General features: G+C 65.6%; 3 protein-coding genes across 3 annotated transcripts; 1 reads left to right on the plus strand and 2 right to left on the minus strand.

The window, feature by feature from the left end:
* Positions 1 to 1,561: 1,561 nt before the first annotated feature.
* Positions 1,562 to 9,959, minus strand: LOC138824877 (endothelial transcription factor GATA-2-like). The gene is made up of 6 exons (XM_070019300.1): positions 9,745 to 9,959; positions 9,172 to 9,414; positions 7,684 to 8,322; positions 5,843 to 5,988; positions 4,093 to 4,218; positions 1,562 to 3,198 (listed from the first exon to the last, which is right to left on the minus strand). Exons 1-6 carry the CDS (start codon positions 9,923 to 9,925, stop codon positions 2,899 to 2,901), a joined length of 1,635 nt encoding a protein of 544 aa, XP_069875401.1. The 5' UTR covers positions 9,926 to 9,959; the 3' UTR covers positions 1,562 to 2,898.
* An 899-nt stretch (positions 9,960 to 10,858) lies between these two features.
* On the minus strand, positions 10,859 to 18,061 carry LOC138824497 (collagen alpha-1(I) chain-like). Its single transcript, XM_070018370.1, has 5 exons — positions 16,197 to 18,061; positions 15,217 to 15,370; positions 14,793 to 15,083; positions 12,043 to 12,526; positions 10,859 to 11,856 (listed from the first exon to the last, which is right to left on the minus strand). The coding sequence occupies exons 1-5, from the start codon at positions 18,059 to 18,061 to the stop codon at positions 10,859 to 10,861; spliced, it is 3,792 nt and encodes a 1,263-aa protein (XP_069874471.1).
* Positions 18,062 to 19,509: 1,448 nt separating this feature from the next.
* On the plus strand, positions 19,510 to 22,844 carry LOC138824498 (uncharacterized). The gene is made up of 3 exons (XM_070018371.1): positions 19,510 to 19,542; positions 19,682 to 20,799; positions 21,083 to 22,844. The coding sequence occupies exons 1-2, from the start codon at positions 19,510 to 19,512 to the stop codon at positions 20,636 to 20,638; spliced, it is 990 nt and encodes a 329-aa protein (XP_069874472.1). The 3' UTR covers positions 20,639 to 20,799; positions 21,083 to 22,844.
* The last annotated feature ends 2,362 nt before the right edge of the window (positions 22,845 to 25,206 follow it).

The following is a 25,206-nucleotide window of genomic DNA, read 5'->3' on the forward strand; positions in this document are numbered from 1 at the left end:
GTGGCTTGGGATCAGCCAGAACCAGTGGAAGACAGGGTGGCTCCAGTCTGTCCCAGCTGTCCATTCTGCATGGCGGGGTGGGCACAGAGCAAGGGCTCACCTGTCAGGGACCTGAGGTCCAGATCCAGAGCCCCCCACCCTCTCCAGCCTCCACAAGACCAGGGCCTCCCAGCCACGCGAGAAGACCCTGTGGCACAGGGGTCCAGACAGGAAGAGTTCAAGGAAAACATCCTGGGCTAGGCGGATGTCCGAATCGCTGTCCAGAATCAAGGATGGGGCTGGGAAGGTGCTCGGTGGTCGAGTGCTCACTTCGCATGCATGAAGCCCTGGGTTCCATTCCTCAGTACCACATAACAAAAAGCCAGAAGTGGTGCTGTGGCTCAAGTGGTAGAGCGCTAGCCTTGAGCAAAAGCAGCTCAGGGACAGCGCCCAGGCCCCGAGTTCAAACCCCAGGACTGGCAGATAAAAAAGAAAAGATAAAGAATCAAGGATCATGGCAAGGGCATTGTAGTCAGAGACCCAGTAAGCAGAGACCAGATGAGCAGAGGATGGTGTCTGCTGGGGACCCGGAGGCCCGCGCAGAGGCCGGGCACTCAGGGCCCCGCCGGGGTGACGGGCCTTCACTGGCTGCAGGCCCCACTGCAGGGCATGATGGCTAGGAGCATGCTCGCTCGTGTCCTGGACGTCGCAGGCCAGAGGAGACCTCATGACCCCACTTGGCTGAGCTCTGCGTGAGCTACTGCAGATCAGAGGGCCAAGACCCAAGACACCCACGGCCCTGCCCAGGGCTGGCCGGCCAGGCCCGCGGGTGACTGGGAACGAATCCACCACCACAGCCCTCACCAGATTCAGAGGTGGGGAGACATCCTGGCCGTGGGGGCCCTGGTGACCAGGGATCACGGCGATTTGATGGTGAGAGGTGGTGGTCAGAGGTGTGACCAGAGATACTGGTAGAGACACCGGTGGAGAGAGGTTGTGGCTAAAGATCACAAGTAAAAAGTCAGATCACTAGGGAAAACGGGGCTCCAAGCACAGGCACACTCCCGGAGTCCCAGCTACTCAGGAGACGAGTCCAAGAGCTGTGGCCAGCCCGGGCCACAGCGAGACCTTCCCCTCCCCCAAACCACACTGCTCGGCGGCATTGGTGGGCCTGCTACCAAGGTCGGAGACGCTGGGAGACACGCACGGCCGGCCGGCCGGCCACTGCGGGTGTGGCCTCTAGGCCACCACAGCCTCTCCACGGCGGGAACCGCAGAGGCACTGGCGAGATGTTGGTGAACTGGTGTTCGTTCCATCCTTGGGCCCCCCACACACACTGTGGGAACTCTGCTGGGCTTTCAGAGACCAAACACTGGAGAGCAGCCATGCCCAGCCCTCGACCCCACCCCCACCCCGCGAGCCCAACACCGAGATCTTGGGCGACCCACCGGGAGGGCAGGCCGCGCAGGGCTGGCAGCTCCGGGGACGCCCCCCCCCAGCCACCCTGGACGGCAGCAGGAGCACGGCAACCCAACAGTCAGACCCAGGCCTGGGGCGGCTGCCCAGGAGCCCACAGCCAGGCTGGAGCATTCACAAAAAGTATTTTATTATTCTTAACAGTATTCACTTTAAAGGAATAGGAGAATAGCATACGATTTATACAGACAATATATAAATGTTGTACATAATTAACAATAACTTAGTTTACTAAACCAAAATAAAACAGGCCAAACAAAAACAGAAAATACTGCCGATTCTTTCTCGTATGCGGATACTAGTACAAAATAAGTTACTTCTGGTGGGTGGCGCTACAGCGAAGCCCCCGGGGGCACAACTGTCCCCCTGGTCAGGAGCCCCCGCTGCGGCCTCATCACGGCCAGCCCACCAACCGCGCAGAATCGAGGCTTGGGACACATCTATGTACAGCTGTACCTCAGAGGACCCAGGCAGCCGTGGCTCGCGGCCCCACAGGCGGCCCCTCCGCCTCAGGCTGGCCTCGGCCTCCAGACCCCGGACTGCCAGCCCCCCACCCCCCGCCCGCTCTCTGGGTAGGGCTGCAGGATGGTCCAAGAACTTTCAAAAACTCCAAGCTCAGGAAGGTCTCACCCGCCCGGGCGAGGCTACCACGGCCATGTACAATTGACTGGACCCGGAGAACTTAAAAACAAAACAGCTTGTTGGTGAGTGAAGCTTGCGCAGGTTTTGCTTTGCCTCTAATATTTCCTATTTGTCTCGGAGTGGGGGAGGGTGGCAGGGTTAGCAGAAGGACGCATGTATGTACAGGGCCCCGGCCACGGCCTGGGCCTGCTGGGGACACACAGGTCACTCCAACTCCAGCCTCAAATCCAAGGGAGCAACCAGGGAGACATTTCCCCTTTCAAGAAAATGTTGTTTCCTTCCTGTGGCCCAGCCCGGGCCTGGGAATCTGAGCAGCACCGCCTGCAATTGTCTCTAGCCTCCAGGGCCGGCCGCGCGGGACAGAGGGAGGCCAGGGAGAGGCCCCGCGTCAGCCTCCAGACCCGCCTGCCCCAGAGCCCGGCAGCCCCGGGTCACAGGCACGCCGGCCCCAGGAAAACCCAGAGAACACAGACAGCCTCTCCTCGGGGTCTCCAGAAACAAGAGCAAATAAATTATTTTTGCTTACTTTTTTTTTTCCCTTCAAAAAACGCTTGCGTTTGTCAGTCCCCTCCTTCTCCACCGGAAAGCCGTCCTTCTGCTCCCCGGGTCTCCAGTCACGCCGGAACAGCCTCGCTCAGCCCAGAGAGTATTCACAGTAACGGCAGGAGGCCAAGGGAGCCCTCGGGTACAGCGAGGCCCCGGCTCCGGCCGGGCCTCGGGAGCGGCACAGGCTCCGGGGAAGGGTGGGCAGCAGAGGCCTGCATGGCCTGACTCCCGTCGGCCCTGCCGCGACCTCTGTCCCTAGCCCATGGCAGTCACCATGCTGGTTGGGTGAGGGTGGGCAAAGGAGAGGCTGGAGGAGGGGTGGATGGGCGTCGGGGTGGGCAGGATGTGTCCCGAGTGGCTGAAGGGCGGGAGATGGCCCATGGGCGCCACGTGTCCGGCCAGGGCGGCCGCGCTGAAGGGCGAGGATTTCTCCTGCATGCACTTGGACAGCTCCTCGAAGCACTCAGCCCCCTTCTTGCTCTTCTTGGACTTGTTGGACATCTTCCGGTTCCGAGTCTGAATCCCTTCCTTCTTCATGGTCAGCGGCCTGTTAACCTAGAGCCAGCGCCAGGCCGTTAGGGGATGTGTGCCTGGCCCATGGATGCCCTCCAGGCCTCCCTGTACCCCCAGGCAGCAAGACAGGTCCCCAGAATGCCTGGAATCCAAGCCCCAGCAGCGCCCGAGTCCCCTGGCCAGCGCTGTCTCTAGTTCTGGGACAGAGGAGCTGTTGCTCCTGCCTGAGCTTAGCTCCCCACCACACTCAAAATCTACACTCTAAGCGGGGCTCAGGCCTGTCATCCTAGCTGCTCAGGAGGCTGAGATCTGAGGATCACAGTTTAAAGCCAGCCCGGGCAGGAAAGTTTGTGAGACTCTTATCTGCAACAAAGTACTAGGAAACGGGAAGTGGCTTGAGGCTCAAGTGGTAGAGCGCTCACATTGAGCTCCAGAGCTGAGGGACACGCCCAGGCCCAGAGTTCAAGCCCCACGCCCGGCAAAAAAAAACAAAACCTACACTTATTTTACTTCACAAAGCTAAGCTTCCAGCGGCCCCGCGGCTGCTCTACCTCCTGAACAGAGGCACCTCTCTTACGGACGCCCTCCTGGGGGTCCTGCGCCCCTCTGTGCGCCCTCCTGGGGGTCCGGGCCTGCTCTGCACTCAGAGGCTGGGCTGGGAGCCTGACACACAAAGCCCAGGGCTCCCGGGGTGGGCGGGCGGGCGGGGGGGGGGGGCGGGCGGGCGGGCCGGGGGAGGGGCGGGCGGGGGGGCAGGCGCGGGGGGGGCGGGCGGGGTGGGAGGGCGGGGGGGGGCAGGGGGGTCCTGGGGTGGGAGGGCGGGCGGGCGGGGTGGGGGGGCAGGTGGGGTGGGGGGGCGGGGGGGCAGGGGGGTCCCGGGGTGGGAGGGTGGGCGGGCGGGGTGGGGGGGCAGGGTGGGGGGGCGGGGGGGCTCACATTGTGCAGCTTGTAGTAGAGGCCACAGGCGTTGCAGACCGGGTCTCCGTTGGCATTCCGGCGCCATAAAGTGGTGGTAGTGGTCTGACAATTCGCACAGCAGGTGCCCGCTCTCCTGGCTGCCGACTGGGAGGGGAGAGACAGCGTGGGCAAGCCGTGCTCCGGCACCACACCGGCCGTGACCCCCACCCCCCACCCCTGCCTCGCCGGGGAATCAAGGCATCTCAAAACAGCAGAACTGTCCAAATTGAGAATCTGAGACGTGAACAAGTTGAGAATCACAGAACTAGGGAACAGAGAGCCCTGGAAGCCTGATCCTCTCTCAGAATCAACAGGACTACAAATCAGAAGGGAACACCAGCCACCTTCCCAATCTCCAAACTTAAGTCCATCAATGGGGAAACTGAGGCCCTGGGCAGTCTCAGGTCCTCCCTGGGAGGCAGGGCCCTGAGGCCGGGGTAGGAGACCCTGCAGCTGTCCTGGAAGGCAGGGGGAGGGGCGGGAGTGCCAGAGGGAGGGTTTCATGTCCACTGGGGCTGAGCTGTGTTGGGGTAAACGTTGGCATTCGGCTCCTTCCACCACCCCAGCCACACCCTAGTGATGGAGGGTCACACTGGACATTTCTCTGTAGTTGGTCCATCGACTATACAGACCCCTGGGCCCTGAGAGGAGGGTCCCCAGAGAAAGGCACCAAAGGCACCAGGTAGGACCTGTATTGGAGAATGAGAGCCCTGCAGCCCGCCACACACACAAAACAGTCTCCCCACTTCCCAGAGCACTGGCACCCGAGTCACCAGGCAGCCAGGGCGGGGACAGGGGCTGGGGCCAGCAGAGCCTGGAATGGCCCTGGGCCTGCGCGGCCACGGGGGGGGGGGGGGGACAGGATGGCTGATTTTGCGGGGGCAGGGAGGAGCGGCAGTGAGTAAGCCTGGAGCTGGAATTCTGACTCCGGGGCCGGCAGCCGTCCTCCGCCCCACCCCCACCGCCTTGCCCGCCCTCCATCCAGGGGGAAAGGGAGAAGAGGGCCCCGAAGCGGGCGAACGATTTAAGCTCATAAATCACTTCGCCCTGAAAAAATATATTTATTATTCTTAGCATTTTACGCATTATTTGCAGAGTGGAGGGTATTAGAAATTTCAAAACAGCCCAGCGAGAGGCGGGACGGAGCGGAGGCGGCTCTCCAAAACCTCGTAGGGTCCGGAAACAGATACACGGAGTTTCCTTATCTTCGTACTGCAGATGTCCGGATAGGAAACTCCGGCAGGAGATCCGAAAGGGCATTTTTTTTTAAATCACTCAAATGAAAATACACAGTATAGGTGACTCCATGGAAAAATAATAAAGGGCAGGTTTTTTTGGTGGCTGGTGTGAGTGTTTTATTTAAATAAGCATGAAGAGACCGAGTTGGGAGGCTAAGGAGGCAGCCCTGAGCCAGCCAGGGAAAGGTCCTTCCTAGCCCTATTTTTAAAGAGAGTTAAGCAGAAGCCAGGGGCCAGGGCAGGCCCTAGGACACCGGCTTTGGGGATCCCCAAGCAGTGGGGTACAAGAGTACCTGGTGGGGCGCAGAAAGAATTGGCCAGAAAGAAACGCAACCCCAACTGACCCCCAAACGATTTCAACCATCAGGATCGGAAGGCTCGGCGGTCTGGGGGCTTCTGTCGTTGCTCAATTGTTTCTGTGTTTTCCCCTTAGCGCCCAGCTCCTGCTCGGAACCTCCCCCAGAGCCCCCACCCCTCAGACCAGCTCCTACCAGTCTCCGCTTGGGCTTGATCAGAGGCCGGTTCTGCCCGTTCATCTTGTGGTAGAGGCCGCAGGCGTTGCACAGGTAGTGGCCGGTGCCGTCCCGCCGCCACAGCGGGGTGGCTGTGGCCCCACAGTTGACACACTCCCGGCCCTCTGGGGACGGAAGACACCGGAAGACACCGGTCGGCTTTGCAGGGGCTCAGTGCCCTCCCCCTCCCCAAGGAAGAGCAGCTTAGGAGATCCCTTCAGAAATGCAGACAGTCTTTTCTTTTAGGGCCAAATCCCCCTTCAAAGCCTGCTGTGGGTGTGAAAGCCCAGGGTCTGCACCCTGAGAGCCTCAGAGCCAACCAGCAACAAGCCAGGAAAGGGAGCCCAGGCTAACTGTGCAGGGTCTGGGCACCCCCCCCCCAGCCCCCTCTCCTCTCCTCTCCGCTTCCTCTCACTCCTTTCTCTCCTCCAGAGTCTTCCCTTCCATGCCCTGAGCCCCCACCATCCAGTCCCGTTCATCCAAGGAAACTTCCTTCTGCCCAACTTCTCTCTCCTGCCGCTGAAACCCTAGAATTCGGTGTGAACCCTGGATCCTGATCAAAGTTGTTGTTCTTTAAAATAAAACAAGTGAGAAGCTCTTTCACTTTAGACTGAGTGGCCCTGCTTTTTGTTGCTTGGGATTTTGTTTGTTACAACGGCATCTGGAATTCAGATAAAACACAAAACAAACTTGGGATCGAGAGGACTAAGGAAAAACAATTGAGATGGTCCAAGCAGGGTGGGGACCCTGAATCAGGTCAGGGCTGAGAGAGCACCTTAGCAGTGTGGTACCCAGGAAATTCTTCCAGACTTCAATAGTCAATACATCCCAGCCAAGAGAAGGAGACTCCTGGACCCAGGAGGAAGGAAGGAAGGAAGGAAGGAAGGAAGGAAGGAAGGAAAGAAAGAAAGAAAGAAAGAAAGAAAGAAAGAAAGAAAGAAAGAAAGGAAGGAAGGAAGGAAGGAAAAAAAGAAAGAAGGAAAGAAAGGAAGGAAAAAAAGAAGGAAAGAAAGAGAAAGAAAGAAAGGAAGGAAAAAAGAAAGGAAAGAAAGGAAGAAAAAAAGAAGGAAAGAAAGAGAAAGAAAGAGAGAAAGAAAAAGAAAGAGAAAGAGAAAGAAAGAGGGGAGAGGGAGGGAGGAAGAGAGAACGAGAAAGAAAGAAAGAAAAAGAAAGAAAGGGAAAGAAATCTCTTGCTCTGGGACTCAGAGTTGTGGGGAAGGAGGCACACTAGGCACGGCTACTGCCCTTCAGCCAGACCCTGGACAAACCTCGTTTGATCTAGCGACTGCTGGACAAGGGGTGCAGGCACCCGTGGCTCCATCCCCCTGGCTCTGGCCCTCGTGCGCGGTGCCCTGGGGCAGGGGTGCAAGCCAGGCCTGGGAATTTCGTTTCAGGGAAATCTCCCGAAGAGATCAGAGGCCTTGAAATCCTGAGATTGTGCTGACTGATTTCCAGACCCAGATCCCTTCCAGGTCTGCACCCTTGGAGGCCCTGCAGCGGCCGGCAGTGCAGACACACGTACGCAGCACCGGGCAGGCAGACCGGCCTGCATGCCTGCATTCCCGCGCACACAGAGTCTTCACTGGAGATCCAGAGAGGAGCCAGTCTGTGTCACGCACCCACCGGGGCCCCAAGGAGCCAAGGAGCCTGCAGGTCTGGGGACCAAAGGGAGCACTCCCACAGGGAGAATGTTTTTTGTGTCTTCTTCTCACTCTGGGACCTCAACCTTCTGCTGAGTACTAGAGAAGCACACCCCCCCAGGCTGGCTGAACGGCCTTGTCCCCCCCTCACCCCGCCATTCCAGCCCACGCCGCCTTTACCTGAGCAGGAGCGAGCCTTGCTGCGCGGCTTCGGGGTGAAGCTGGAGGCCGGGCCGCCCAGGAAGCCTCCGGGGTGGAAGAGGCCGCCGCCGTACTCATGCGCGGCGGCCGGCACGTAGGGCGGGTAGGTGGGGATGGGGTGGTGAGTGGCGGGCTGGGCCCCCATCGTGGTCAGGCCTGGGCGCAGGGGACTGCCGCCTTCCATCTTCATGCTCTCGGGCAGGGCCACTTGGTACTTGACAGCGTCCTTGTCCTCAGCCCGGGCCGCGCTGCCCCCCGCAGAGGTGGAGGCTGGGGAGGCGGCCCCTGCGCTGGGGTCTGGAGACACCTCTTTGGGAGGTGTGGGTGGGAAGCCGAAAAGGTGGGAGCCGGCGTGGGCCGCCGCGGGGGTGAGGGAGGCCACAGAGGCCCCGCTGCCTCCTCCGCTCCCGCCGGCCGCCGCCGGGTACACAGAGAGCGGCCCTCCCGGCCCCGCCGGCCCTCCCGCCGCCGACGGGTGCAGCGTCTTGGAGAAGGGGCTCACGGTCCAGGGGTTGTGGTGGTGCGCAGCAGACAGGGCGGCTTTGCCCCCGTCCAGCCAGGGCAAACCCGGGCTGTGCAACAAGTGCGGCCGGCACATCTGACCTCCAGTGAGACGCGCTGTGGTAGGGAGAGAGGGGTCAGATGGGCAGGGCTCACAGCACCCAGAGACCCCTCACAACCGGAGGGTGGACACACAGCACCCCACCCAGAGACCCCTCACAACCGGAGGGTGGACACACAGCATCCCACTCAAAGACCCCACACAACCGGAGGGTGGACACACAGCACCCCACCCAGAGACCCCTCACAACCGGAGGGTGGACACACAGCACCCCACCCAGAGACCCCTCACAACCGGAGGATGGACACACAGCACCCCACCCAGAGACCCCTCACAACCGGAGGGTGGACACACAGCATCCCACCCAAAGACCCCTCACAACCAGAGGGTGGACACACAGCACCCCACCCAGAGACCCCTCACAACCGGAGGGTGGACACACAGCACCCCACCCAGAGACCCCTCACAACCGGAGGGTGGACACACAGCACCCCACCCAGAGACCCCTCACAACCGGAGGGTGGACACACAGCATCCCACCCAAAGACCCCACACAACCGGAGGGTGGACACACAGCACCCACCCCACACAGAGACCCCAGACAACCGGAGGGTGGACACAGAGCACCCTACCCACAGACCCCCACACAACCGGAGGGTGGACACACAGCACCCACCCCATGCAGACCCCAGACAAGCAGAGGCTGGAGACGCTCACAGGACCCCACGCAGACCCCACGGCTGGGGCAAGCGGCTCAGGAGACCCCTGGGGAAGGACCCAGAGGGACCCGGCCGTGGAGTGAGCCCAGGGCCCGCAGGAGAGGCCCGGTTTCCCGGCGGCTCCTCGGGCCCTACATCCGGGAAGTGGCCGCAGGCCTCGCCCGCCGCGGGCCGCGCGGCGCTCACCGTGCGCGGGGCCGTAGGAGACGCGCGCGCGGGCGTGGGCCGGGTTGGCGTAGTAGGGGCTGCTGGGCGAGTCCAGGTGGTTGAAGAAGACGTCCACCTCGTCGGGGGGCAGCAGCGGCGCGGGCTCCATGTAGTTGTGCGCCAGCCCCGGGTGGTGCGAGTCGGGGTGCTGCGCGTTCAGCACCGCGGGGTGCGCCATCCAGCGCGGCTGCTCCGGCGCCACCTCCATGGCCGCGGCGGGGTCTGCGCGACACGGGGCGCGAGGGCCGGTGAGCGCCGGCGAGGGCGCAAAACGAAAGGAGAGCGGGGAGGGGGCCCGGCCGCGCGCCCCGCGCCCCCCAGACCCGCACGTCCACCCCGGCGCGGACGGGCGCGGGCCCCGAGCTCCCCGGGAGTCGGAGCCCGGACGGCCGGCGCCCGACGCGGGACGCGCAGCGCGGGCCCCACAGCCGCGGGGCAGCCGGCCGCACGGCCCCGCCCCCTCCGCGGGCCGCCGGCGCCCGGCCCCGGCCCCGCCGAGCCGGCCGCGCCCCGCGCCCCGCGCCCCGGGTCGGCTCTGCCCCCCAAACTTACGCGCGCGGAGCGGGCTGCGGGGCGCGGGCTGCGGGGCGCGGGCCCGGGCGGCGGCGGGAGCCGGCGGGCTCACGGGGCAGGGGCGGGGGGCAGCGCACGCCTCGGCCTCGGGCGCGCCCGGCTCCGGCCCCTCCGCATCCCCGGCCGCCCTGGCGCCAGCTGCCGACTCTCGCTCAGACATGAAGCGGGGGCCGCGCAGGCCTAAGAAGCCGGCGCCAGCCAATCAGCGCCGCGCGCCGCCCAGCCTCCGCCCCCGATTGGCTGCGCCCGCGCTCGGCCCGCGGGACTCGGGGACTGACCCGCGACCCCTCCGCCCGCGGCCCCTCCGCCCGCGCCCCCCGCGCCCCACGCCGCGGGCCGAGCCCCGCACCCCCGGCGCGGACACTCGCCGTCCGTCCCGCCTCGGAGCCCCCTCCCCGGACCCCGCCCCCACGGCGGCCCAGTCTCCCCGGGACCGCGGGCCCCGCACGCGTGGGGTCCTCCCCGCGACACCCCGGGCCCCGCGCCCCCCGTGCGCGGCCCGGGCCTGCGGGACGCCCGACGGTGCCTGCGGGGCGCTCCCTCCCCGGCTCGGGGCCGCTGGCCGCGGGGCCCCGGGCGGCCGGGCCGCGCACGCGGTGGCGAGGGGGCGGCTCCGGGGGCGGGGTGGCCCTCCGCGGGCGTGGCCTTCCCGGACCACCGGGCCCGCGGCCCCGGGCGAGGCCGGGGCTGGCGCCGGCGCCGGCGCAGGGCCGCCCGGGGCAGGAGGCGCCTCCTCCACCTCGGGGCCCCCCCGGCGGCCCCGGGGACGGGGAGCGGGGCCGCCGGCGCTTTGTGCCCCGGTCCCCGGAGCGGCTCTCCGCGCGCCTCCGGCTCGGCCGTCGCGAGCGCCGTGGGCCCCGCGTCCCGTGGGCCGGACGCGCACCTCCGCCATCCCGGGACGGACGAGAGACGGCGGCTCCGAGGGAGGCCGGGACCCCCGCGCCCGAAGGCGTTCGGGGCGCCGGGCGGACAGGTGCGGGAGCGGGCGCCGGCCCGCGCCGGGGCGGGCGGCGGGACTGACAGTCGGTAATTGGGTAACCGGAGGCGGCTTCCCCGGCCGGCGGCCCCGCCACCGCGACGCCGGGCCCTGACGTCACCCGCTCCGCCAGGAAATGAACTTTGCAATAATCCGAGGAGGCGGGGGCGCGGCCGGGCCGCGGGGACCCCTCCCCGCCGTCGGCCCGGCGGCCGGGTGCGTCTCCCGCCCAGGTAAAGCGGGGCCCGGGGCTGGGCGGAGCGCGGTGGGGCCCCGGAGCCCTCGGGCCGGCCCGGCTCCCGCGGTGCCGCTCCGGTCGGAGGAGGCGGGCGGGCGCGGGCGGCGGCGCGGCAGGTGAGCGGCCCGCGGCTCCGGGCTGCGGGGGCCGCCGCCTCCCGCGCGCCCCGGCCTCCCCGCTCTTCGCGCGCGCAGCCCTCCGCGGGCCAAACGGGTCGCCGCGGAGCTCGGGCCGGCTCGGGCCCCGGAGCGCGGCCGCAGCCCCTCGGAGACACCGCGGGGCTCGGCCCCGGACCTGGCGTCCGGGCCTGCGGGGCGGCGGCCGCCGGGGCCCCGCACGCGGCGGGCACCGCGCCTCTTGGCCGCTGAGGCGCGGCCCTCGTCCCGCCCCGGCCGGGGCCCGCGGCTGCCCACCTCCCCGGCTCCCAGTGGAGGCCGGGCGGGGACCCGGTCCGCGCCCGCTCGGAGCCGCTTCTCGGAGGCGCCCCGCCGCGCTCCGGCCGGGCCTCGGGAGCCCCGCACCGACCCGCCTGCCTCGCCTCGCCTGGCGGGAGGCGAGGGGAGCGGGCGCCGGGCCTCCGCGCGGCCGCCGCCCGGCCGAGCCTCGGGCCTGCGCCGGACGCGGGTCCGCCGGGCTCCCCGCCGCCGCCCCGCCTGGGCCGGCGCCCCGGGAGCGAGGCCGGCCGGGGCCGCTCGGGCGGCGGCGCGGAGCCCCGGCCCGGAGGGCGGCCGCCCGCGCCCCGCACGCGGAGGGTCCCGCGGGCCGCCGCGGCGCCGGCTCGGGTCTCCCCGGCCAAGCTGCCCCTTCCGGGCTTCGTTCGTTCCGCCTTGGCGGGAGCCGGGGTGCCGCGCCCGGCGCCGCCTCCAACGCCGGAGCCCTAGCGGGCCGGGGCGGCCGGGCCGGGCCCCGCTTCCGTGCGGGACGCGGGCGGCCTTTGTCCAGCCGGGCTCGCGGGGTCCCCGCGCGCCCTCCCCGCGACCCCTCCCGGGGCCTCCTTGGGCCGCTCATTGCCGGGGCGGGGTGAGTGCGGGACGCCGGCGGGGTTCCCTTGGCCGGCCCCGACCCCGGGGCCCCTCGGCGCTTCGGGGACGGGTCCTGCGAGCCGGTCCTGCGCGGCGCCGCTCGGGGCCCCGCAGCCGCCGGCCGCTCCCGGGTCCCGGGTGGTCAGCGCATCTCAGCGCGGACCGGGCCCGGCGGCGGAGGCTCCCGGCTCGGCCAGGGGTCTCCCGTTCCCTGCTGGAGGAGACGGCACACCCAGCCGAGCCCGCGGCCTCGGCAGCCCGCCCGGCCCGCAGCTGGGGGGGGCGGCCCGCAGCTGGGGGGGGCGGCCCGCAGCTCGGGGCGGGGGGGGGTGCGGCCCGCAGCTGGGGGGGGGGCGGCCTCCGCTTTAAGGGCGGCGGGCGCTGCGGGCGAGCCGGGCTAAGCCGGCGCACGGGACCGCCGGCAGGTGCAGGCGGCCCGGCTCGGGCGCAGCCGCGGGGCCGGGCGGGGGTGCGGCGGGGTGGGGGCGCCGAGACAAAGGCCGGGCCGGCGGCCTGCGGCGCGGCCTGGGCCCGGTGAGCCCCGAAGGGGGCGCGCCGGGTGGGCGCCGGGCGGGCGGGGCGGACTCACCGGCCGGCGGGCGCGGCCAGCGGCTTTTGTCCGCCGGTGCTCGAGGGGGGCGCGGCGGCGCGGAGACCCCGCCGACCCCGCCGGCCTGCGCGGCCTCTCCCGCCCCGCGCCGCCGCCCCGCTGCCCGGCCCGGCCCGCAGGAAGCGGGGCGGAGGGGCTTATGCGCGAGCACAGGGCCCACACTCCCGCCACATCGCTCACGCCCAGCAGCCTGCCGGCCCTCCGCCCCGGTCAGGAGCTCTGCCTGGCCGGCACGGGCAGACCGTCGGCTCCGCTAGCTCCGCGCTGGCACGCGCACGGCTCCCGCTCCGCCCCGGCTCCCAACTCAAGGGCACTGGGGCTCAGGATAGAGTTTGCCGCACCTCCGAGGCGCGTTTCAGACGCCAGAGAAAGCCGGACGCCGGTGGCCCACACCTGTCACCCCAGCTACTCAGGAGGCTGAGATCTGAGGATCGCGGCTCAAAGCCAGCCCGGGCAGGAGAGTCTGCGAGACTCTGATCTCCAAGAAACCACTAGAAAACTGGAAGTGGCGCTGTGGCTCAAGTGGTAGAGCGCTCTCTTTGACCTGAAGAGCTGAGGGACAGTGCCCAGGCCCAGAGTTCAAGCCCCACGACCAACACAAACAAAAAGGCAGAGGAGCCGAGGCTGTGCTTGGAGGGTCGGGTCGGGTGTTCACGAAGGCAGGCTCCGGAGCTGACCTCCAGGGTGGAGCCCGCCTGCTCCACAGGTCCGGCTGCCTGGAAAAGGCGGGAGGCCCCTGGTCGGGAAGGAGTCTGTCCCTCCACCTCCCGCTGCGGGTGTTTGTGAACTCCCCGGCTCTGTGTGCACGCCGCCTGTCACTCTGTGCCCGTGTGTGCTGGTGAGCACACAGGTGTTTGCAGAAGTGAGTGTTCTGTCCATCCTTGTGGATGTGGTTTGTGCTTTGGGCAGCAGGTCACTGCAGGACAGAACACCTGCAGAGCGGCACGGGTGCGCCGTCGCTGAATGTGTGTGCCCGAGGGTGTGTAGGTGTGTGCGTATGTGTGTATCTGAGCCCACAAGGGTGTTAAGTTTAATGGTGTGTCTGCAGTGTGGCGTGTAATTCTGCATACTGACTGATGAGATGCAGGGTGTCTGTCCCAGGCAGGTCGCGGCTGTTTCTCTACCGTGCCGCTTCCAGCCTGTGGTCGGCGGGTCTGGGTGATGTCAGTGCCCGCGCCTTTCCCAGCCCGCCGGGCAGGCCACCCACGGGGCTCCAGGGTGCCATTTCCTGGGCCGTGCGCTCTGTCTGTCGGAGGGGAGATGCGCTGATAAAGCTTATCAGCCATTGCCAGCCCGCCGAGTAACTGCTGTAATGAGGCCCCTGCTCGCTGGGCTCCCTCTGTCTCCCCTCTCCCCCGCTGGGGAGGGCTGGGGAGAGGCAGGGCCGGTGGGGAAGGGCTGGGAGGGGAGGGACAGGGCCTGGGCCCGCCGGGCCTGGGAGGGCAGGGTTGGGGAAGGTCGGGGAGGAGGAGGGCCGGTGGGGCAGGGCTGGGCGGGGAGGGACCGGGCCTGGGCCGGCAGGGCCGGGGCGGGCCGGGGAGGGCGCGGCACACGCGGCGGAGGCCCCGGGAGGCGGGCGGCGGTGCCTGGGGAGGGAAGTGGGGTCCCGCGGGGTGACTGACTCCGTGAAAGGTGGGCGCCCCGAGAACAGATTGGATGCCACAGTGGCCGGAGCAGAAGCCCTGCCGCGGAGAGACAGACAGACCGACAGACAGCTGGGGAGTTCTTCCCGCGCGGGCGCGCCGCGCCTCGGTCATTTTTCACCCGCCGGCTAATCCTCGTCCCGCAGATAATGAATGGCCAATCGTTATCTGCCCGGGAAGGGCCGCGCGGGCCGGGAATTGTTTCCCGAGTGCGGCGGAATAAATGGCGCTCTTATCTCTGCCTTCCAGATCGGGGCCTTTCAGAGCCACCGCGGCGCCCGTGCGCGGCTCCGGGCCGCGCCGATGGGCGGCAGATAGCGCGGGCGCGGGCGCGGGGCGCCGGCTCCGGGGAGCGGAGCCGCGTGGGGGCCCGCGCGGGGCGGGGCGGGGCGGGGCGGGGCGCGGGCCCCGCGGAGCCGCGTGCTGAGCCCCGCAGGCCCGGGCCCGCTGCGCGCGCGCGGCTCCGGGGAGGCCGGCCCGGGCCGCGGCGCCCTGCGCTCCAGGCCCGCCCCCCCGCGCGGCCGGCGGCCTCGCTCACCTCCGGCGGGTCAGCCCTGTCGCCGAGACCGGCCGTGCGCGGGCGCGCGGCGCCACCTGGCGGCCGCCGCGGACACAGGCGGGCTGGGCCCAGGCCCGAGGCGAGGCCGACCTCCTGAGCCGCTGGGTACCGGCCGGTCACCCCGAGAACGTTCCGCGCCCTCCACGCGCGCCCCACCCAGCCCTGGACGGCGCGGCCCGCGGGGAGATGTCTCTCCTGAGGCCCGGGACGCCGGGAGCTGGCCGCAGGCCGCGTCCTCGGGTCCTCGCGAGGCCCGCGCTCGGCCGCTGTCTGCGGGAAGGCCGGTCCCGCCTGGCCTGGCCTGGCCAGCGGGTCCTATCTTCCCTGAGAGGGAGCCCAGTCCCCCGCAGGGGCTGGAGCTGGGGACAGGCCCGGCCAGTGCTCCCCTGGGCCCCAGGCTCACCTCCCTCTGGGATTTAGGCCTGAGCACCCTTTGGTTTCCCGAGTCCACACATCGGCAGCCATGGCCACCAGGGTCCATGAAAGGAGCCATCTCGCCAGCGCTCGAGGCGGGAGATTCCAACCACGGAGCCTCGCTGGCTGCTTGTCTCAAAAACCTGCAAGGAAGACTGGCCACATGACCGGTGTCTGGCGTGGGGTGAGGCGCTGGCGCTCTGGCCGGGGCTGTGTGGACTGACCGCCGTGACCCCAGGCCCTGTCCCGGGACACGCCTCTTCTGGAGAGAGCGGGTGCTGTGTGCCAGCTTTGGCTCTTTCGGATGTTGGGACTTCCCATACTGCCTTTCTTCTCCAGGGACAGCTAGCCACTCGTAATCAATTTGCTAATGAATGAATCCAGCTAACACTTTTAACTAATGTGTTAGGCCATGCTGTAGTAGACCCTGGCTCAACAGTACTGCACAAAACAGCCCAGGACCTGAGAATGCATCCCACTGAATCTCAAGCGAAAGCCAAACTCCTTGGATTCTGTGTAGCTGCCTTTCTGAGCTCCCCACCGTGAGGGCCACGCACAACACATCCCCAGCTACGGTAGGAGCGCTGAGAAGAAAGAAGAATCGGCTGTGCCTGACGGCATGGCACGCTGTCTGCTGAACGGAGGGGGGTAATCTGGGTAGGTCTCTGTGCACTAATGGTGCAGACAAGCAGCCCTGCCACCAAACCTTGCTGGGGGACTGGAACCACAGGGCGCTCGCTGGGGAGAGGTGCTTATAGCAGTGGGAATTCAGTATACACGGAGTCCCTACAAGTTGCAAAGAAAAACAGCCATAAAAATGGGCAAAGGGCTTCAAAATCCACTGGAACAAAATTGCTCTTTTAAAGTCCTCAAATTCATTCAGAGAAGTGAGGTTTTAGAACGCAGTGAGAAGGCGAGGGGGGGGAGGGGGGACAGGAGGCAGGGAGAGGCCGGGCAGGAGGAGGACACGCTTGCTGGTGGCTGGGGGTGCTGCCCGCTGGGGGTGCTGCCCGCTGGGGTGCTGCCCGCTGGGGTGCTGCCCGCTGGGGGTGCTGCCCGCTGGGGGGTGCTGCCCGCTGGGGGGGTGCTGCCCGCTGGGGTGCTGCCCGCTGGGGGGGTGCTGCCCGCTGGGGTGCTGCCCGCTGGGGTGCTGCCCGCTGGGGGGGTGCTGCCCGCTGGGGTGCTGCCCGCTGGGGTGCTGCCCACTGGGGTGCTGCCCGCTGGGGTGCTGCCCACTGGGGTGCTGCCCGCTGGGGGTGCTGCCCGCTGGGGGTGCTGCCCGCTGGGGTGCTGCCCGCTGGGGTGCTGCCCGCTGGGGGTGCTGCCCGCTGGGGGTGCTGCCCGTGGGAGGGTGCTGCCCACTGGGGTGCTGCCCGCTGGGGTGCTGCCCGCTGGGGTGCTGCCCGCTGGGGTGCTGCCCGCTGGGGGGGTGCTGCCCGCTGGGGGGGTGCTGCCCGCTGGGGTGCTGCCCGCTGGGGTGCTGCCCGCTGGGGTGCTGCCCGCTGGGGGGGGTGCTGCCCGCTGGGGGGTGCTGCCCGCTGGGGGGGGTGCTGCCCGCTGGGGTGCTGCCCACTGGGGTGCTGCCCACTGGGGGGGTGCTGCCCGCTGGGGGGGTGCTGCCCGCTGGGGTGCTGCCCGCTGGGGTGCTGCCCGCTGGGGGGGTGCTGCCCGCTGGGGGGGTGCTGCCCGCTGGGGGGGTGCTGCCCGCTGGGGTGCTGCCCGCTGGGGTGCTGCCCGCTGGGGTGCTGCCCGCTGGGGTGCTGCCCGCTGGGGGTGCTGCCCGCTGGGGTGCTGCCCGCTGGGGGGGTGCTGCCCGCTGGGGGTGCTGCCCGCTGGGGTGCTGCCCGCTGGGGGGGTGCTGCCCGCTGGGGTGCTGCCCGCTGGGGGTGCTGCCCGCTGGGGTGCTGCCCGCCAGGGGGGTGCTGCCCGCTGGGGTGCTGCCCGCTGGGGGGGTGCTGCCCGCTGGGGTGCTGCCCGCTGGGGGTGCTGCCCGCTGGGGTGCTGCCCGCTGGGGGTGCTGCCCGCTGGGGTGCTGCCCGCTGGGGTGCTGCCCGCTGGGGGGGTGCTGCCCGCTGGGGTGCTGCCCACTGGGGTGCTGCCCGCTGGGGTGCTGCCCGCCGGGGGGGTGCTGCCCGCTGGGGTGCTGCCCGCTGGGGTGCTGCCCGCTGGGGTGCTGCCCGCTGGGGGTGCTGCCCGCTGGGGTGCTGCCCGCTGGGGTGCTGCCCGCTGGGGTGCTGCCCGCTGGGGGGGTGCTGCCCGCTGGGGGGGTGCTGCCCGCTGGGGGTGCTGCCCGCTGGGGGGTCTGCCCGCTGGGGTGCTGCCCGCTGGGGTGCTGCCCGCTGGGGGGGTGCTGCCCGCTGGGGGGGTGCTGCCCGCTGGGGGGGTGCTGCCCGCTGGGGTGCTGCCCGCCGGGGGGGTGCTGCCCGCTGGGGTGCTGCCCGCTGGGGTGCTGCCCGCTGGGGTGCTGCCCGCTGGGGTGCTGCCCGCTGGGGGTGCTGCCCGCTGGGGTGCTGCCCGCTGGGGGTGCTGCCCGCTGGGGTGCTGCCCGCTGGGGTGCTGCCCGCTGGGGGGGTGCTGCCCGCTGGGGGTGCTGCCCGCTGGGGTGCTGCCCGCCAGGGGGGTGCTGCCCGCTGGGGTGCTGCCCGCTGGGGGGGGGTGCTGCCCGCCGGGGGGGTGCTGCCCGCTGGGGTGCTGCCCGCTGGGGTGCTGCCCGCTGGGGTGCTGCCCGCTGGGGGGGTGCTGCCCGCTGGGGTGCTGCCCGCTGGGGTGCTGCCCGCTGGGCTGCTGGAAAGCGACAACTCAGCCAGGAGCTTTTTCTCCTGCACTACCTGCATAGTCAGTGGAATTCAAACACACTAACTGCTCATCTTTATACTGGTTTTTGGGGCTTGAACTCAGGGCCTGGGCTCTGTCTCTGAGCTGCTTGTTGCTCAAGGCTAGCCCTCTACCGCTTGAGCCACAGCGCCATTCCCAGCTTTTTCTGTGTATGTGGTGCTGAGGAATCAAACCCAGGGCTTCATGCATGCTAGGCAAGCACACTACCACTGAGCCACCTTCCCAGCCTGTTGGTGATCTTTTTATTTTTGCAAATTCTTTCTTGTGATTAAGTGATTACATAATTTCCCAAATTTCACAGTATTATGGGATAGTGATGCTCAGTTAAATTCACAAACACATTCTAACTTTCATGGGGCCAAGTGTGTATCGTGGTCTATAACATTTGTGAGTTCTATGAGCTTTGCGATACAGTTATTTCTTCCACGTCGGGTGATGTGTACGTTCCTTTCTTTTTGCATAGTGTCAGCTGTTCCCTCTTGGTCCCTTTGGTGATCTCTTTAAACTGCTGCAGAACCAATGCCCAAAAGAGGACAGAGAAAACTGTAGGAACAGCACAGTTTTTCACCGGAAGTAAGAACACTGACATCACCGTAATCAAAGCAGTGTGGTACCGGCAGCAGCACAGACGGAAAAAGGACTGAGTCCAAAAACCCTCCCCGGGGAGAGAGCCCCCTCTGCATTCCCAGCCAGAGTCCAGATGGACTACACTCAAATGTGAAGAGTGAATGACTAAGGACCTTGCAAAACTACCATGTGGAGGAGAGAGCACCAAGGCCTGGCCCCTCCGCCCCGGAGCCCCCAGTCCCGCTCTCTCTCTCTGGCCTCCTGGCATGCTCTTCAGACACCGCTGGCACGCGTCCACCCAGCGTGTCTGCCCCTGCTGTGGCCCCTTCCCCAGATGCCTGCACTTCTAGACGGCGGGCCTCCTCCAGCCCTCCACCCACCCCTTTGGATGGCTGGGGCCAAAGCCTGGGTGAGCGGGTCCCGTGCACCGGGCGTCCAGGCAGCCCTGCGTGAGCAGGACACACTGAGGCCAGGCAGGTCCAGATCCAAGGCCTGGGGTGGGAAAGGAGAACTGGGGGCCCGAGATCGGCTCTGAGGGGGGGCCCCTTGTTTGGAGACAGTAGAAGGCCCAGAGCTGGGTGCCCTGCAGGTTCCTGGACAGACAGCCACCTGGATAATCAGATGCAGCCAATATTCCTCTCCAGAAATGACATCCCCTCTGCCCACTGGCCTGGCCAATCAGCCCTCCTAGCAGAGGCAGGACTGGCTCGGGGTGGGCTGGACGCACACCTAGCCCCCTCGCTCTTCTGGGGTCACAGGTGATCGTGGGGAGACTGTGCCACCTGAGAGAGCTTGCACGAGAGTCAAACCAACCCCCAGAGAAGCTAAGAAGAGGGAGAGTCGCAAGCCCAGGGTCTGAAACCAGCCGCATCCCGAGGTCATGGTGGCACAGGCCTGTGCTGGCCGGGAGGCTGTGGGAAGACACCAGGCAGCTCAGGCCAGGCCAGGCCACTCCCCAGCAGCCAAGAAAGCCGTCCGTGCGGGGAGTGCGCGAGCCTCTACTAACCAGGGAGGCCTGAATGCGAGCAAGGGGAGAGCGGTGACCGGCGGAGCACAGAGGAGGAGAGCCAGCGGTCCTGTCCCGTCCGGCCAGCGCCCCGTCCCGTCCAGCACCCCCGTCCTGTCCAGCGCCCCCGTCCCGTCCAGCTCCCCCGTCCTGTCCAGCGCCCCGTCCCGTCCAGCGCCCCCATCCCGTCCAGCGCCCCCGTCCTGTCCAGCGCCCCCATCCCGTCCAGCACCCCCGTCCTGTCCAGCGCCCCCGTCCCGTCCTGTCCAGCACCCCCGTCCCGTCCTGTCCAGCACCCCTATCCCGTCCAGCACCCCCGTCCTGTCCAGCACCCCCGTCCTGTCCAGCACCCCCGTCCTGTCCGGCCAGCGCCCCCGTCCCGTCCGGCCAGCGCCCCCGTCCCGTCCGGCCAGCGCCCCCGTCCCGTCCGGCCAGCGCCCCCGGCCCGTCCAGCGCCCCCATCCCGTCCAGCGCCCCCATCCTGTCCAGCGCCCCCATCCCGTCCAGCACCCCCGTCCTGTCCAGCGCCCCCGTCCTGTCCAGCACCCCCGTCCCGTCCTGTCCAGCACCCCCATCCCGTCCAGCACCCCCGTCCTGTCCAGCACCCCCGTCCTGTCCGGCCAGCACCCCCGTCCTGTCCGGCCAGCGCCCCCGTCCCGTCCGGCCAGCGCCCCCGGCCCGTCCAGTGCCCCCGGCCCGTCCAGTGCCCCTGTCCCGTCCAGTGCCCCCGTCCCGTCCAGTGCCCCCGTCCCGTCCGGCCAGCGCCTCTGTCTGTGTGTCCCTGGGAGCTGGCACAACCACTCACGCCCTCTGGCTGCCGCGCAGTCATGGGGGCACAGCAGCAGCAAAGGAGGCTGGGAAGCCACTGCACCACCAAAGTTCTGTGGAAGGAGAGAATGGATTCTGGACATCTCTGCCTTGTGGCGGATGGCTCCCTACTTTGGGGAGCTTTTGTGTTGAGCCTCTGCCGTCTACCAGTCCCATGAAGCCAGGGACGGTCTAACATCCCTGTCAGAACAAGACCTGGCAGCGGGGCCGACGCACGGCCCCACGCAGGACGGGTTGTCCTCCTCTGCTCTTGCCACCCTCCCTCAGGCTGCTCTGCCCGCCCTCCCAGGACGGCTCCCCCAGCTCTGGCGCCCCAGCCCTGAAGGCTTGGTCTTGGTGGGTGCTGCTGGGAGGTAGTGGAACCTTTAGAGGGGGGTTGGGGAGTGGGGGGGTTGAGGGGGCACTGGGTCCCAGCACTGCCGCCTCTCTCCTGACTTCCCAGGTGCCGCGAGGCCTACTGCCTGTGGCCCTGGAGAAACCTGAGGCCAGTGGTGTGCAACGCGGACCTCTGCTCCCCACGGGCTCCCACCCCGGGGTGTGCGCGGTGCGGGGGCTGGGTGCCGCCTTGCTTCCTCCGTGGCCTCGAGCACTGGCTTCCCCCCCCTCCTCTCTCACACAGGCAGCGTTGTCGGGTGCGTCTGGCCGGGCGCCCTTCCCGGAGGGGCGTGCAGGCAGCGGCCGGCCGGGGACACTCACCACGCCAGATATTACAAGTCCCGCCACAGAAATCTCTTGGAAGCCGGGAGCTGGTGGCTCACGCCTGTAATCCTAGCTACTCAGGAGGCTGAGATCTGAGGATCTCGGTTCAAAGCCAGCCCGGGCAGGAGAGACCGTGAGACTCCTATCTCCAATAAACCACCAGAAAACCAGAAGTGGCGCTGTAGCTCAAGTGGTAGAGCGCTCGCCTTGAGCTGAAGACCTAAGGGACAGCGCCCAAGCCCAGAGTTCAAGCCCCATGACTGACAAAAAAAAAAAAAGAAATCTCTTGGAGTCACTCCATCCTAGAAACGGCACTTTCAGGGCCACTGCTAGGGCTCCTTTCCCAGTCCACACCTGAGCTGCGGGGTCCCCGCACCACAGCCCCTCAGGGCCTTTGCCACCACCGCACCCGGCCAGCCCGCGCTGGCTGGACTCAGGGCCTTTGCCACCACCGCACCCGGCCAGCCCGCGCTGGCTGGACTCAGCTGCAAGCCAGGGCTCGGTGGAACCCACACGCATGCGGCGCTGAAGGCCTCCGTCTGATCAGCATAGGGACCACAGGGTTCTGACAGGTAGCTGTCAGGGAGGCTGAAGATGGCGCTGGCTGGGCGTGAGCTCCTCCTACGGCCAGTCGGCTGTGTACTCTGACCCTGCTGGGGCCCAGCCACGTGTCCGTGCCACGGGGACCCCCAGATTATTTGTACCGTGAAAGTCAGCAGCCAGGCCCCAATAGCAGAGGTCCAGGCCTTAGCGGTCTCTCCTGCTGGAGACCATGTCACACAGGCCTGCTTTAAAAAATGCTAAACTATCTAGACACACAGAAGATTAAATCGAATAATACAATAAACAACTGTACACTGCACATCAGCTTAAGCATTAAAAGATCGCTAGTTAAGGGACATAAACTTACAACAGTCCAGGATAAACTGCACAATATTTTTGTAACTTTAGGTAGGATGGGATTTTCTAAACACTACTCCCAAAGCAGAAGCTATAAAGGAATAGATTGATTTGCGGCACAGCACAAAAGTTTCAGCGCAGGCTTAGTGAAAGGTACTAGAAGCAAATTTAAGAGATAAACAAAAGATGGAGTATTTGCATGGCATGTAATGAAGTAGCAATCACTATACTATGCAAAATGTTCCTGAAGTCAGTAAGAAAAAGATAAATAGCCCAATAAGAAAATGGTCATTCATACAAGAAACCTAACGCTCAATAAAGATATAAGAAAAAAGCATGTCCTATCTATAATCAACCAGAGACTTGGAGCAGCAATGGAATACGATTTTTCACTTAGATGGGGAAGACAGTTCTGCAGGTACCCAGAGCGCCACCCCCCACACAAGGCTCCAGGCTGTGAGGGTGTCTTCTTGCCATCCTGAAGAGCGACTGGTAGAATCCAGTGGCCTTCACTGCGACGTTACGGTCCCACACCGAGAGCTGCCAAGCAGAAATGTTAGCACAGGGCACTCAGCATGAAAGCACACACCTGAAGATCCTCTCCAGAATCCCCGTCACAAGCACCTTCAGGATTCATATGGACCGGCATCGCTTCCATGGTAATGAAGTTACAGTGCTTCTTTTGTAATCTAAAGCAGGACTTTCAAAATTCGAGTGACAATGCTCAAGTAAGCTATTTTAAAATAATAAAGATGAAAGCTATTTTTGTTTGTATCTGTGAATGGTGTCTTTGGTGCCTTATTCTAAAGAATCTTTGCTGAACTCGGTGTCACAAAGGGTTTTTTTCCTGGGTTTTCTACTAGACTTTTGGGAGTTTAGGCTCTTGGGTTTAGATCCATGATCCTTCTTAACTTTTGGTGGGGTGTAGAGGTCTGGGGTTTGAGCTCAGTCCTCCTCCCTTGGCCTCCTTTGGGTCTAGGATTACAGCTGCGGCCACCACACCTGCCCTTCCAGTTAATTGGTGAGTACAGTAATTTGCACTTTCATTACAGTTTTGACCAAGAGTAACCCAAAGCGTATGTATATATAAACCAAAAGAAATTTCAAACACAAAACTTTAAATTCCTGAGCTCTGCCCCCAGCCACCGGGGAGAGCTGGCAGACCTGCAGTGCTTCTGCCTTATTTTCAAATCACAGTGATCCGCTAAGCGTTTCCACGTACTTAATTTTGAGAAAATCGGCCTCCCCAAAAGTGGTTTTCACGAAGCCAGGTACAAATTACAGTAGCCGCCCTAAGCCAGGAGGACTTGGACTGGGTCTGTGTCTCTTGTGGACCCCCAGCAGGGGACTGTGGAAGTGCAAGGGTTGTTGTGGTAGAGATACAAATCACCGTAACCAGCACAATCAGCCTAAGATGTATGTGCTGTAATGGCGGCCAGGTCTAGCCTGCTCTAGGTGAAGGGACAGCAGCTACTTCAGCTCCAGTTGACCAGTGCCTGTGAGTCAGGCTCAGCCTGCCTGAGTTCCTGGGGAAAACTGATAGAGCCTCCACTGGGAAAAGGTCCTGGGCCTCTACCGGGAGAAGGTCCTGGCCTCCTGAATCAAGCCTCAGAGGCCCACAAGGGCCCCAGCTGCCCAGTGTCCTGCAGAGAAAAATAAGCAGATGGTTTTGCTGACATAAGGGAAAGTGGTGTCTCTACTGGCCTTCCCGGCTCTCTGTGTCTTATGGTGGGCACCTACCACCCTGGACGTCCGGTGAGGCTCTCCGGTGAATGCCCACCACCCTGGACGTCCAGCGAGGCTCCTGGTGGCGACCATTCTTCTACCATTGGTTGTCTCTCCTCTGGGGAAGTTGGCAGCCATGGTGGTCATTCTCATTTCATTCGTGATTCTGCACAAGGCTAATGTTCTGATTCTATCTTCTAGGAGTGTGGAATAGATGCTTAATTCCATCCCTTTATTTACCAGTTCACAAAATAATGAGTTGGCCCCTAGTGCTCTCCAAGTGGCGGGCGAGGGTGTGTGCCGAGCGTCTTCACAGAATTCATTCAGGGTATCGATGGCCACTCCATCGCTGGTGCCAAGAGGAAGGGCTGGCACACAGCTGGGTGCCAGCAGCTCACATGTGGAATTAATCCATTTTTGGATACTTGCCGAGCCCACAGACCGGGTCCATCCATCAGGCTTGAACACATGCCCAGTGAGGTCACCCGCACAGGCCGCAGTGTTCTGGCTGGAAAGGAGGCTGAGGAGGGGCTCCTCGTGAAGGGGGACATCACCCCTCAGGACGCCACTGTGGGTGCGTGCTGGAGTTCACTGGAGGTCACGCAGCTTTGCTCTGGCCGTGCAAACTAACCACTGGCAGGAGCAGCCAGCTCTAGGTCTGGGGTGTGGTCTGCACAGGGAGGAGCAGCCGGCTCAGGGCTCTGGGGTGTGGTCTGCACAGGGAGGAGCAGCCAGCTCAGGTCTGGGGTGTGGTCTGCATAGAGAGTAGCAATCAGCTCAGGGCTCTGGGGTGTGGTCTGCACAGGGAGAAGCAGCCAGCTCTAGGTCTGGGGTGTGGTCCGCACAGGGAGGAGCAGCCAGCTCAGGGCTCTGGGGTGTGGTCTGCACAGGGAGGAGCAGCCGGCTCAGGGCTCTGGGGTGTGGTCTGCATAGAGAGGAGCAATCGGCTCAGGGCTCTGGGGTGTGGTCTGCACAGGGAGGAGCAGCCAGCTCTAGGTCTGGGGTGTGGTCCGCACAGGTTTGGGGTGGGGCCGTTCACCTCACTCTCAGACTTCCTCCGGCTCTGTGGGCAGGCCACCATGCCAGCCAACATGTGTGGCACAGCAGGCCAGGTTGCAACACATGCCCGGCATGGCAGTTGGTGAAGGTTATGCAATCACCACCAACGTACGGAAACCACCGTGACGCCCAGGGGGAGCAGCATCTGGCTTTGCCACCCGGCCACGGCCTTGTGTTCTGTGGCCGTGGCCTGAAGAGTGGCCAGGTGCATATGGAGGGTATTGAGAGCAGGGACGCCAGGTGTGAAGCCAGCAGGAGCAGGGCACCTCTTTCCTGGAGTCACCTGGGGGTCCATGGACCCTGTAATCCCTGCACAGTGGCCTCCTAGCCTTGGTATCCTTGCCTCCACAACCCCAGAGG

This window comes from Dipodomys merriami, unplaced genomic scaffold, assembly GCF_024711535.1.
Source record: "Dipodomys merriami isolate MVZ:Mamm:240054 unplaced genomic scaffold, mDipMer1.0.p SCAF_13, whole genome shotgun sequence".
NCBI classification, from domain to species: Eukaryota; Metazoa; Chordata; class Mammalia; order Rodentia; family Heteromyidae; genus Dipodomys; species Dipodomys merriami.

What these genes read in the sequence shown, in the direction of transcription:
- LOC138824877 (XM_070019300.1), bottom strand. Translation starts at nt 9,925, where the DNA reads ATGTCTGAGCGAGAGTCGGCAGCTGGCGCCAGGGCGGCCGGGGATGCG. An exon ending in CAAGGCTCGCTCCTGCTCAG is followed by an intron (nt 5,989 to 7,683) that starts GTAAAGGCGGCG and finishes TTCCGTCCCCAG; the next exon opens with AGGGCCGGGAGTGTGTCAAC. An exon ending in TCAAGCCCAAGCGGAGACTG is followed by an intron (nt 4,219 to 5,842) that starts GTAGGAGCTGGT and finishes CTCCCCTCCCAG; the next exon opens with TCGGCAGCCAGGAGAGCGGG.
- LOC138824497 (XM_070018370.1), bottom strand. Translation starts at nt 18,061, where the DNA reads ATGCAGGTAGTGCAGGAGAAAAAGCTCCTGGCTGAGTTGTCGCTTTCC. An exon ending in ACCCCCAGCCACCAGCAAGC is followed by an intron (nt 15,371 to 16,196) that starts GTGTCCTCCTCC and finishes TCTTCCTTGCAG; the next exon opens with GTTTTTGAGACAAGCAGCCA. An exon ending in ACAGGGCTGACCCGCCGGAG is followed by an intron (nt 12,527 to 14,792) that starts GTGAGCGAGGCC and finishes CACCGGGCCCAG; the next exon opens with GCCGCGCCGCAGGCCGCCGG.
- LOC138824498 (XM_070018371.1), top strand. Translation starts at nt 19,510, where the DNA reads ATGGTGGCACAGGCCTGTGCTGGCCGGGAGGCT. An exon ending in CCTGTGCTGGCCGGGAGGCT is followed by an intron (nt 19,543 to 19,681) that starts GTGGGAAGACAC and finishes TGACCGGCGGAG; the next exon opens with CACAGAGGAGGAGAGCCAGC.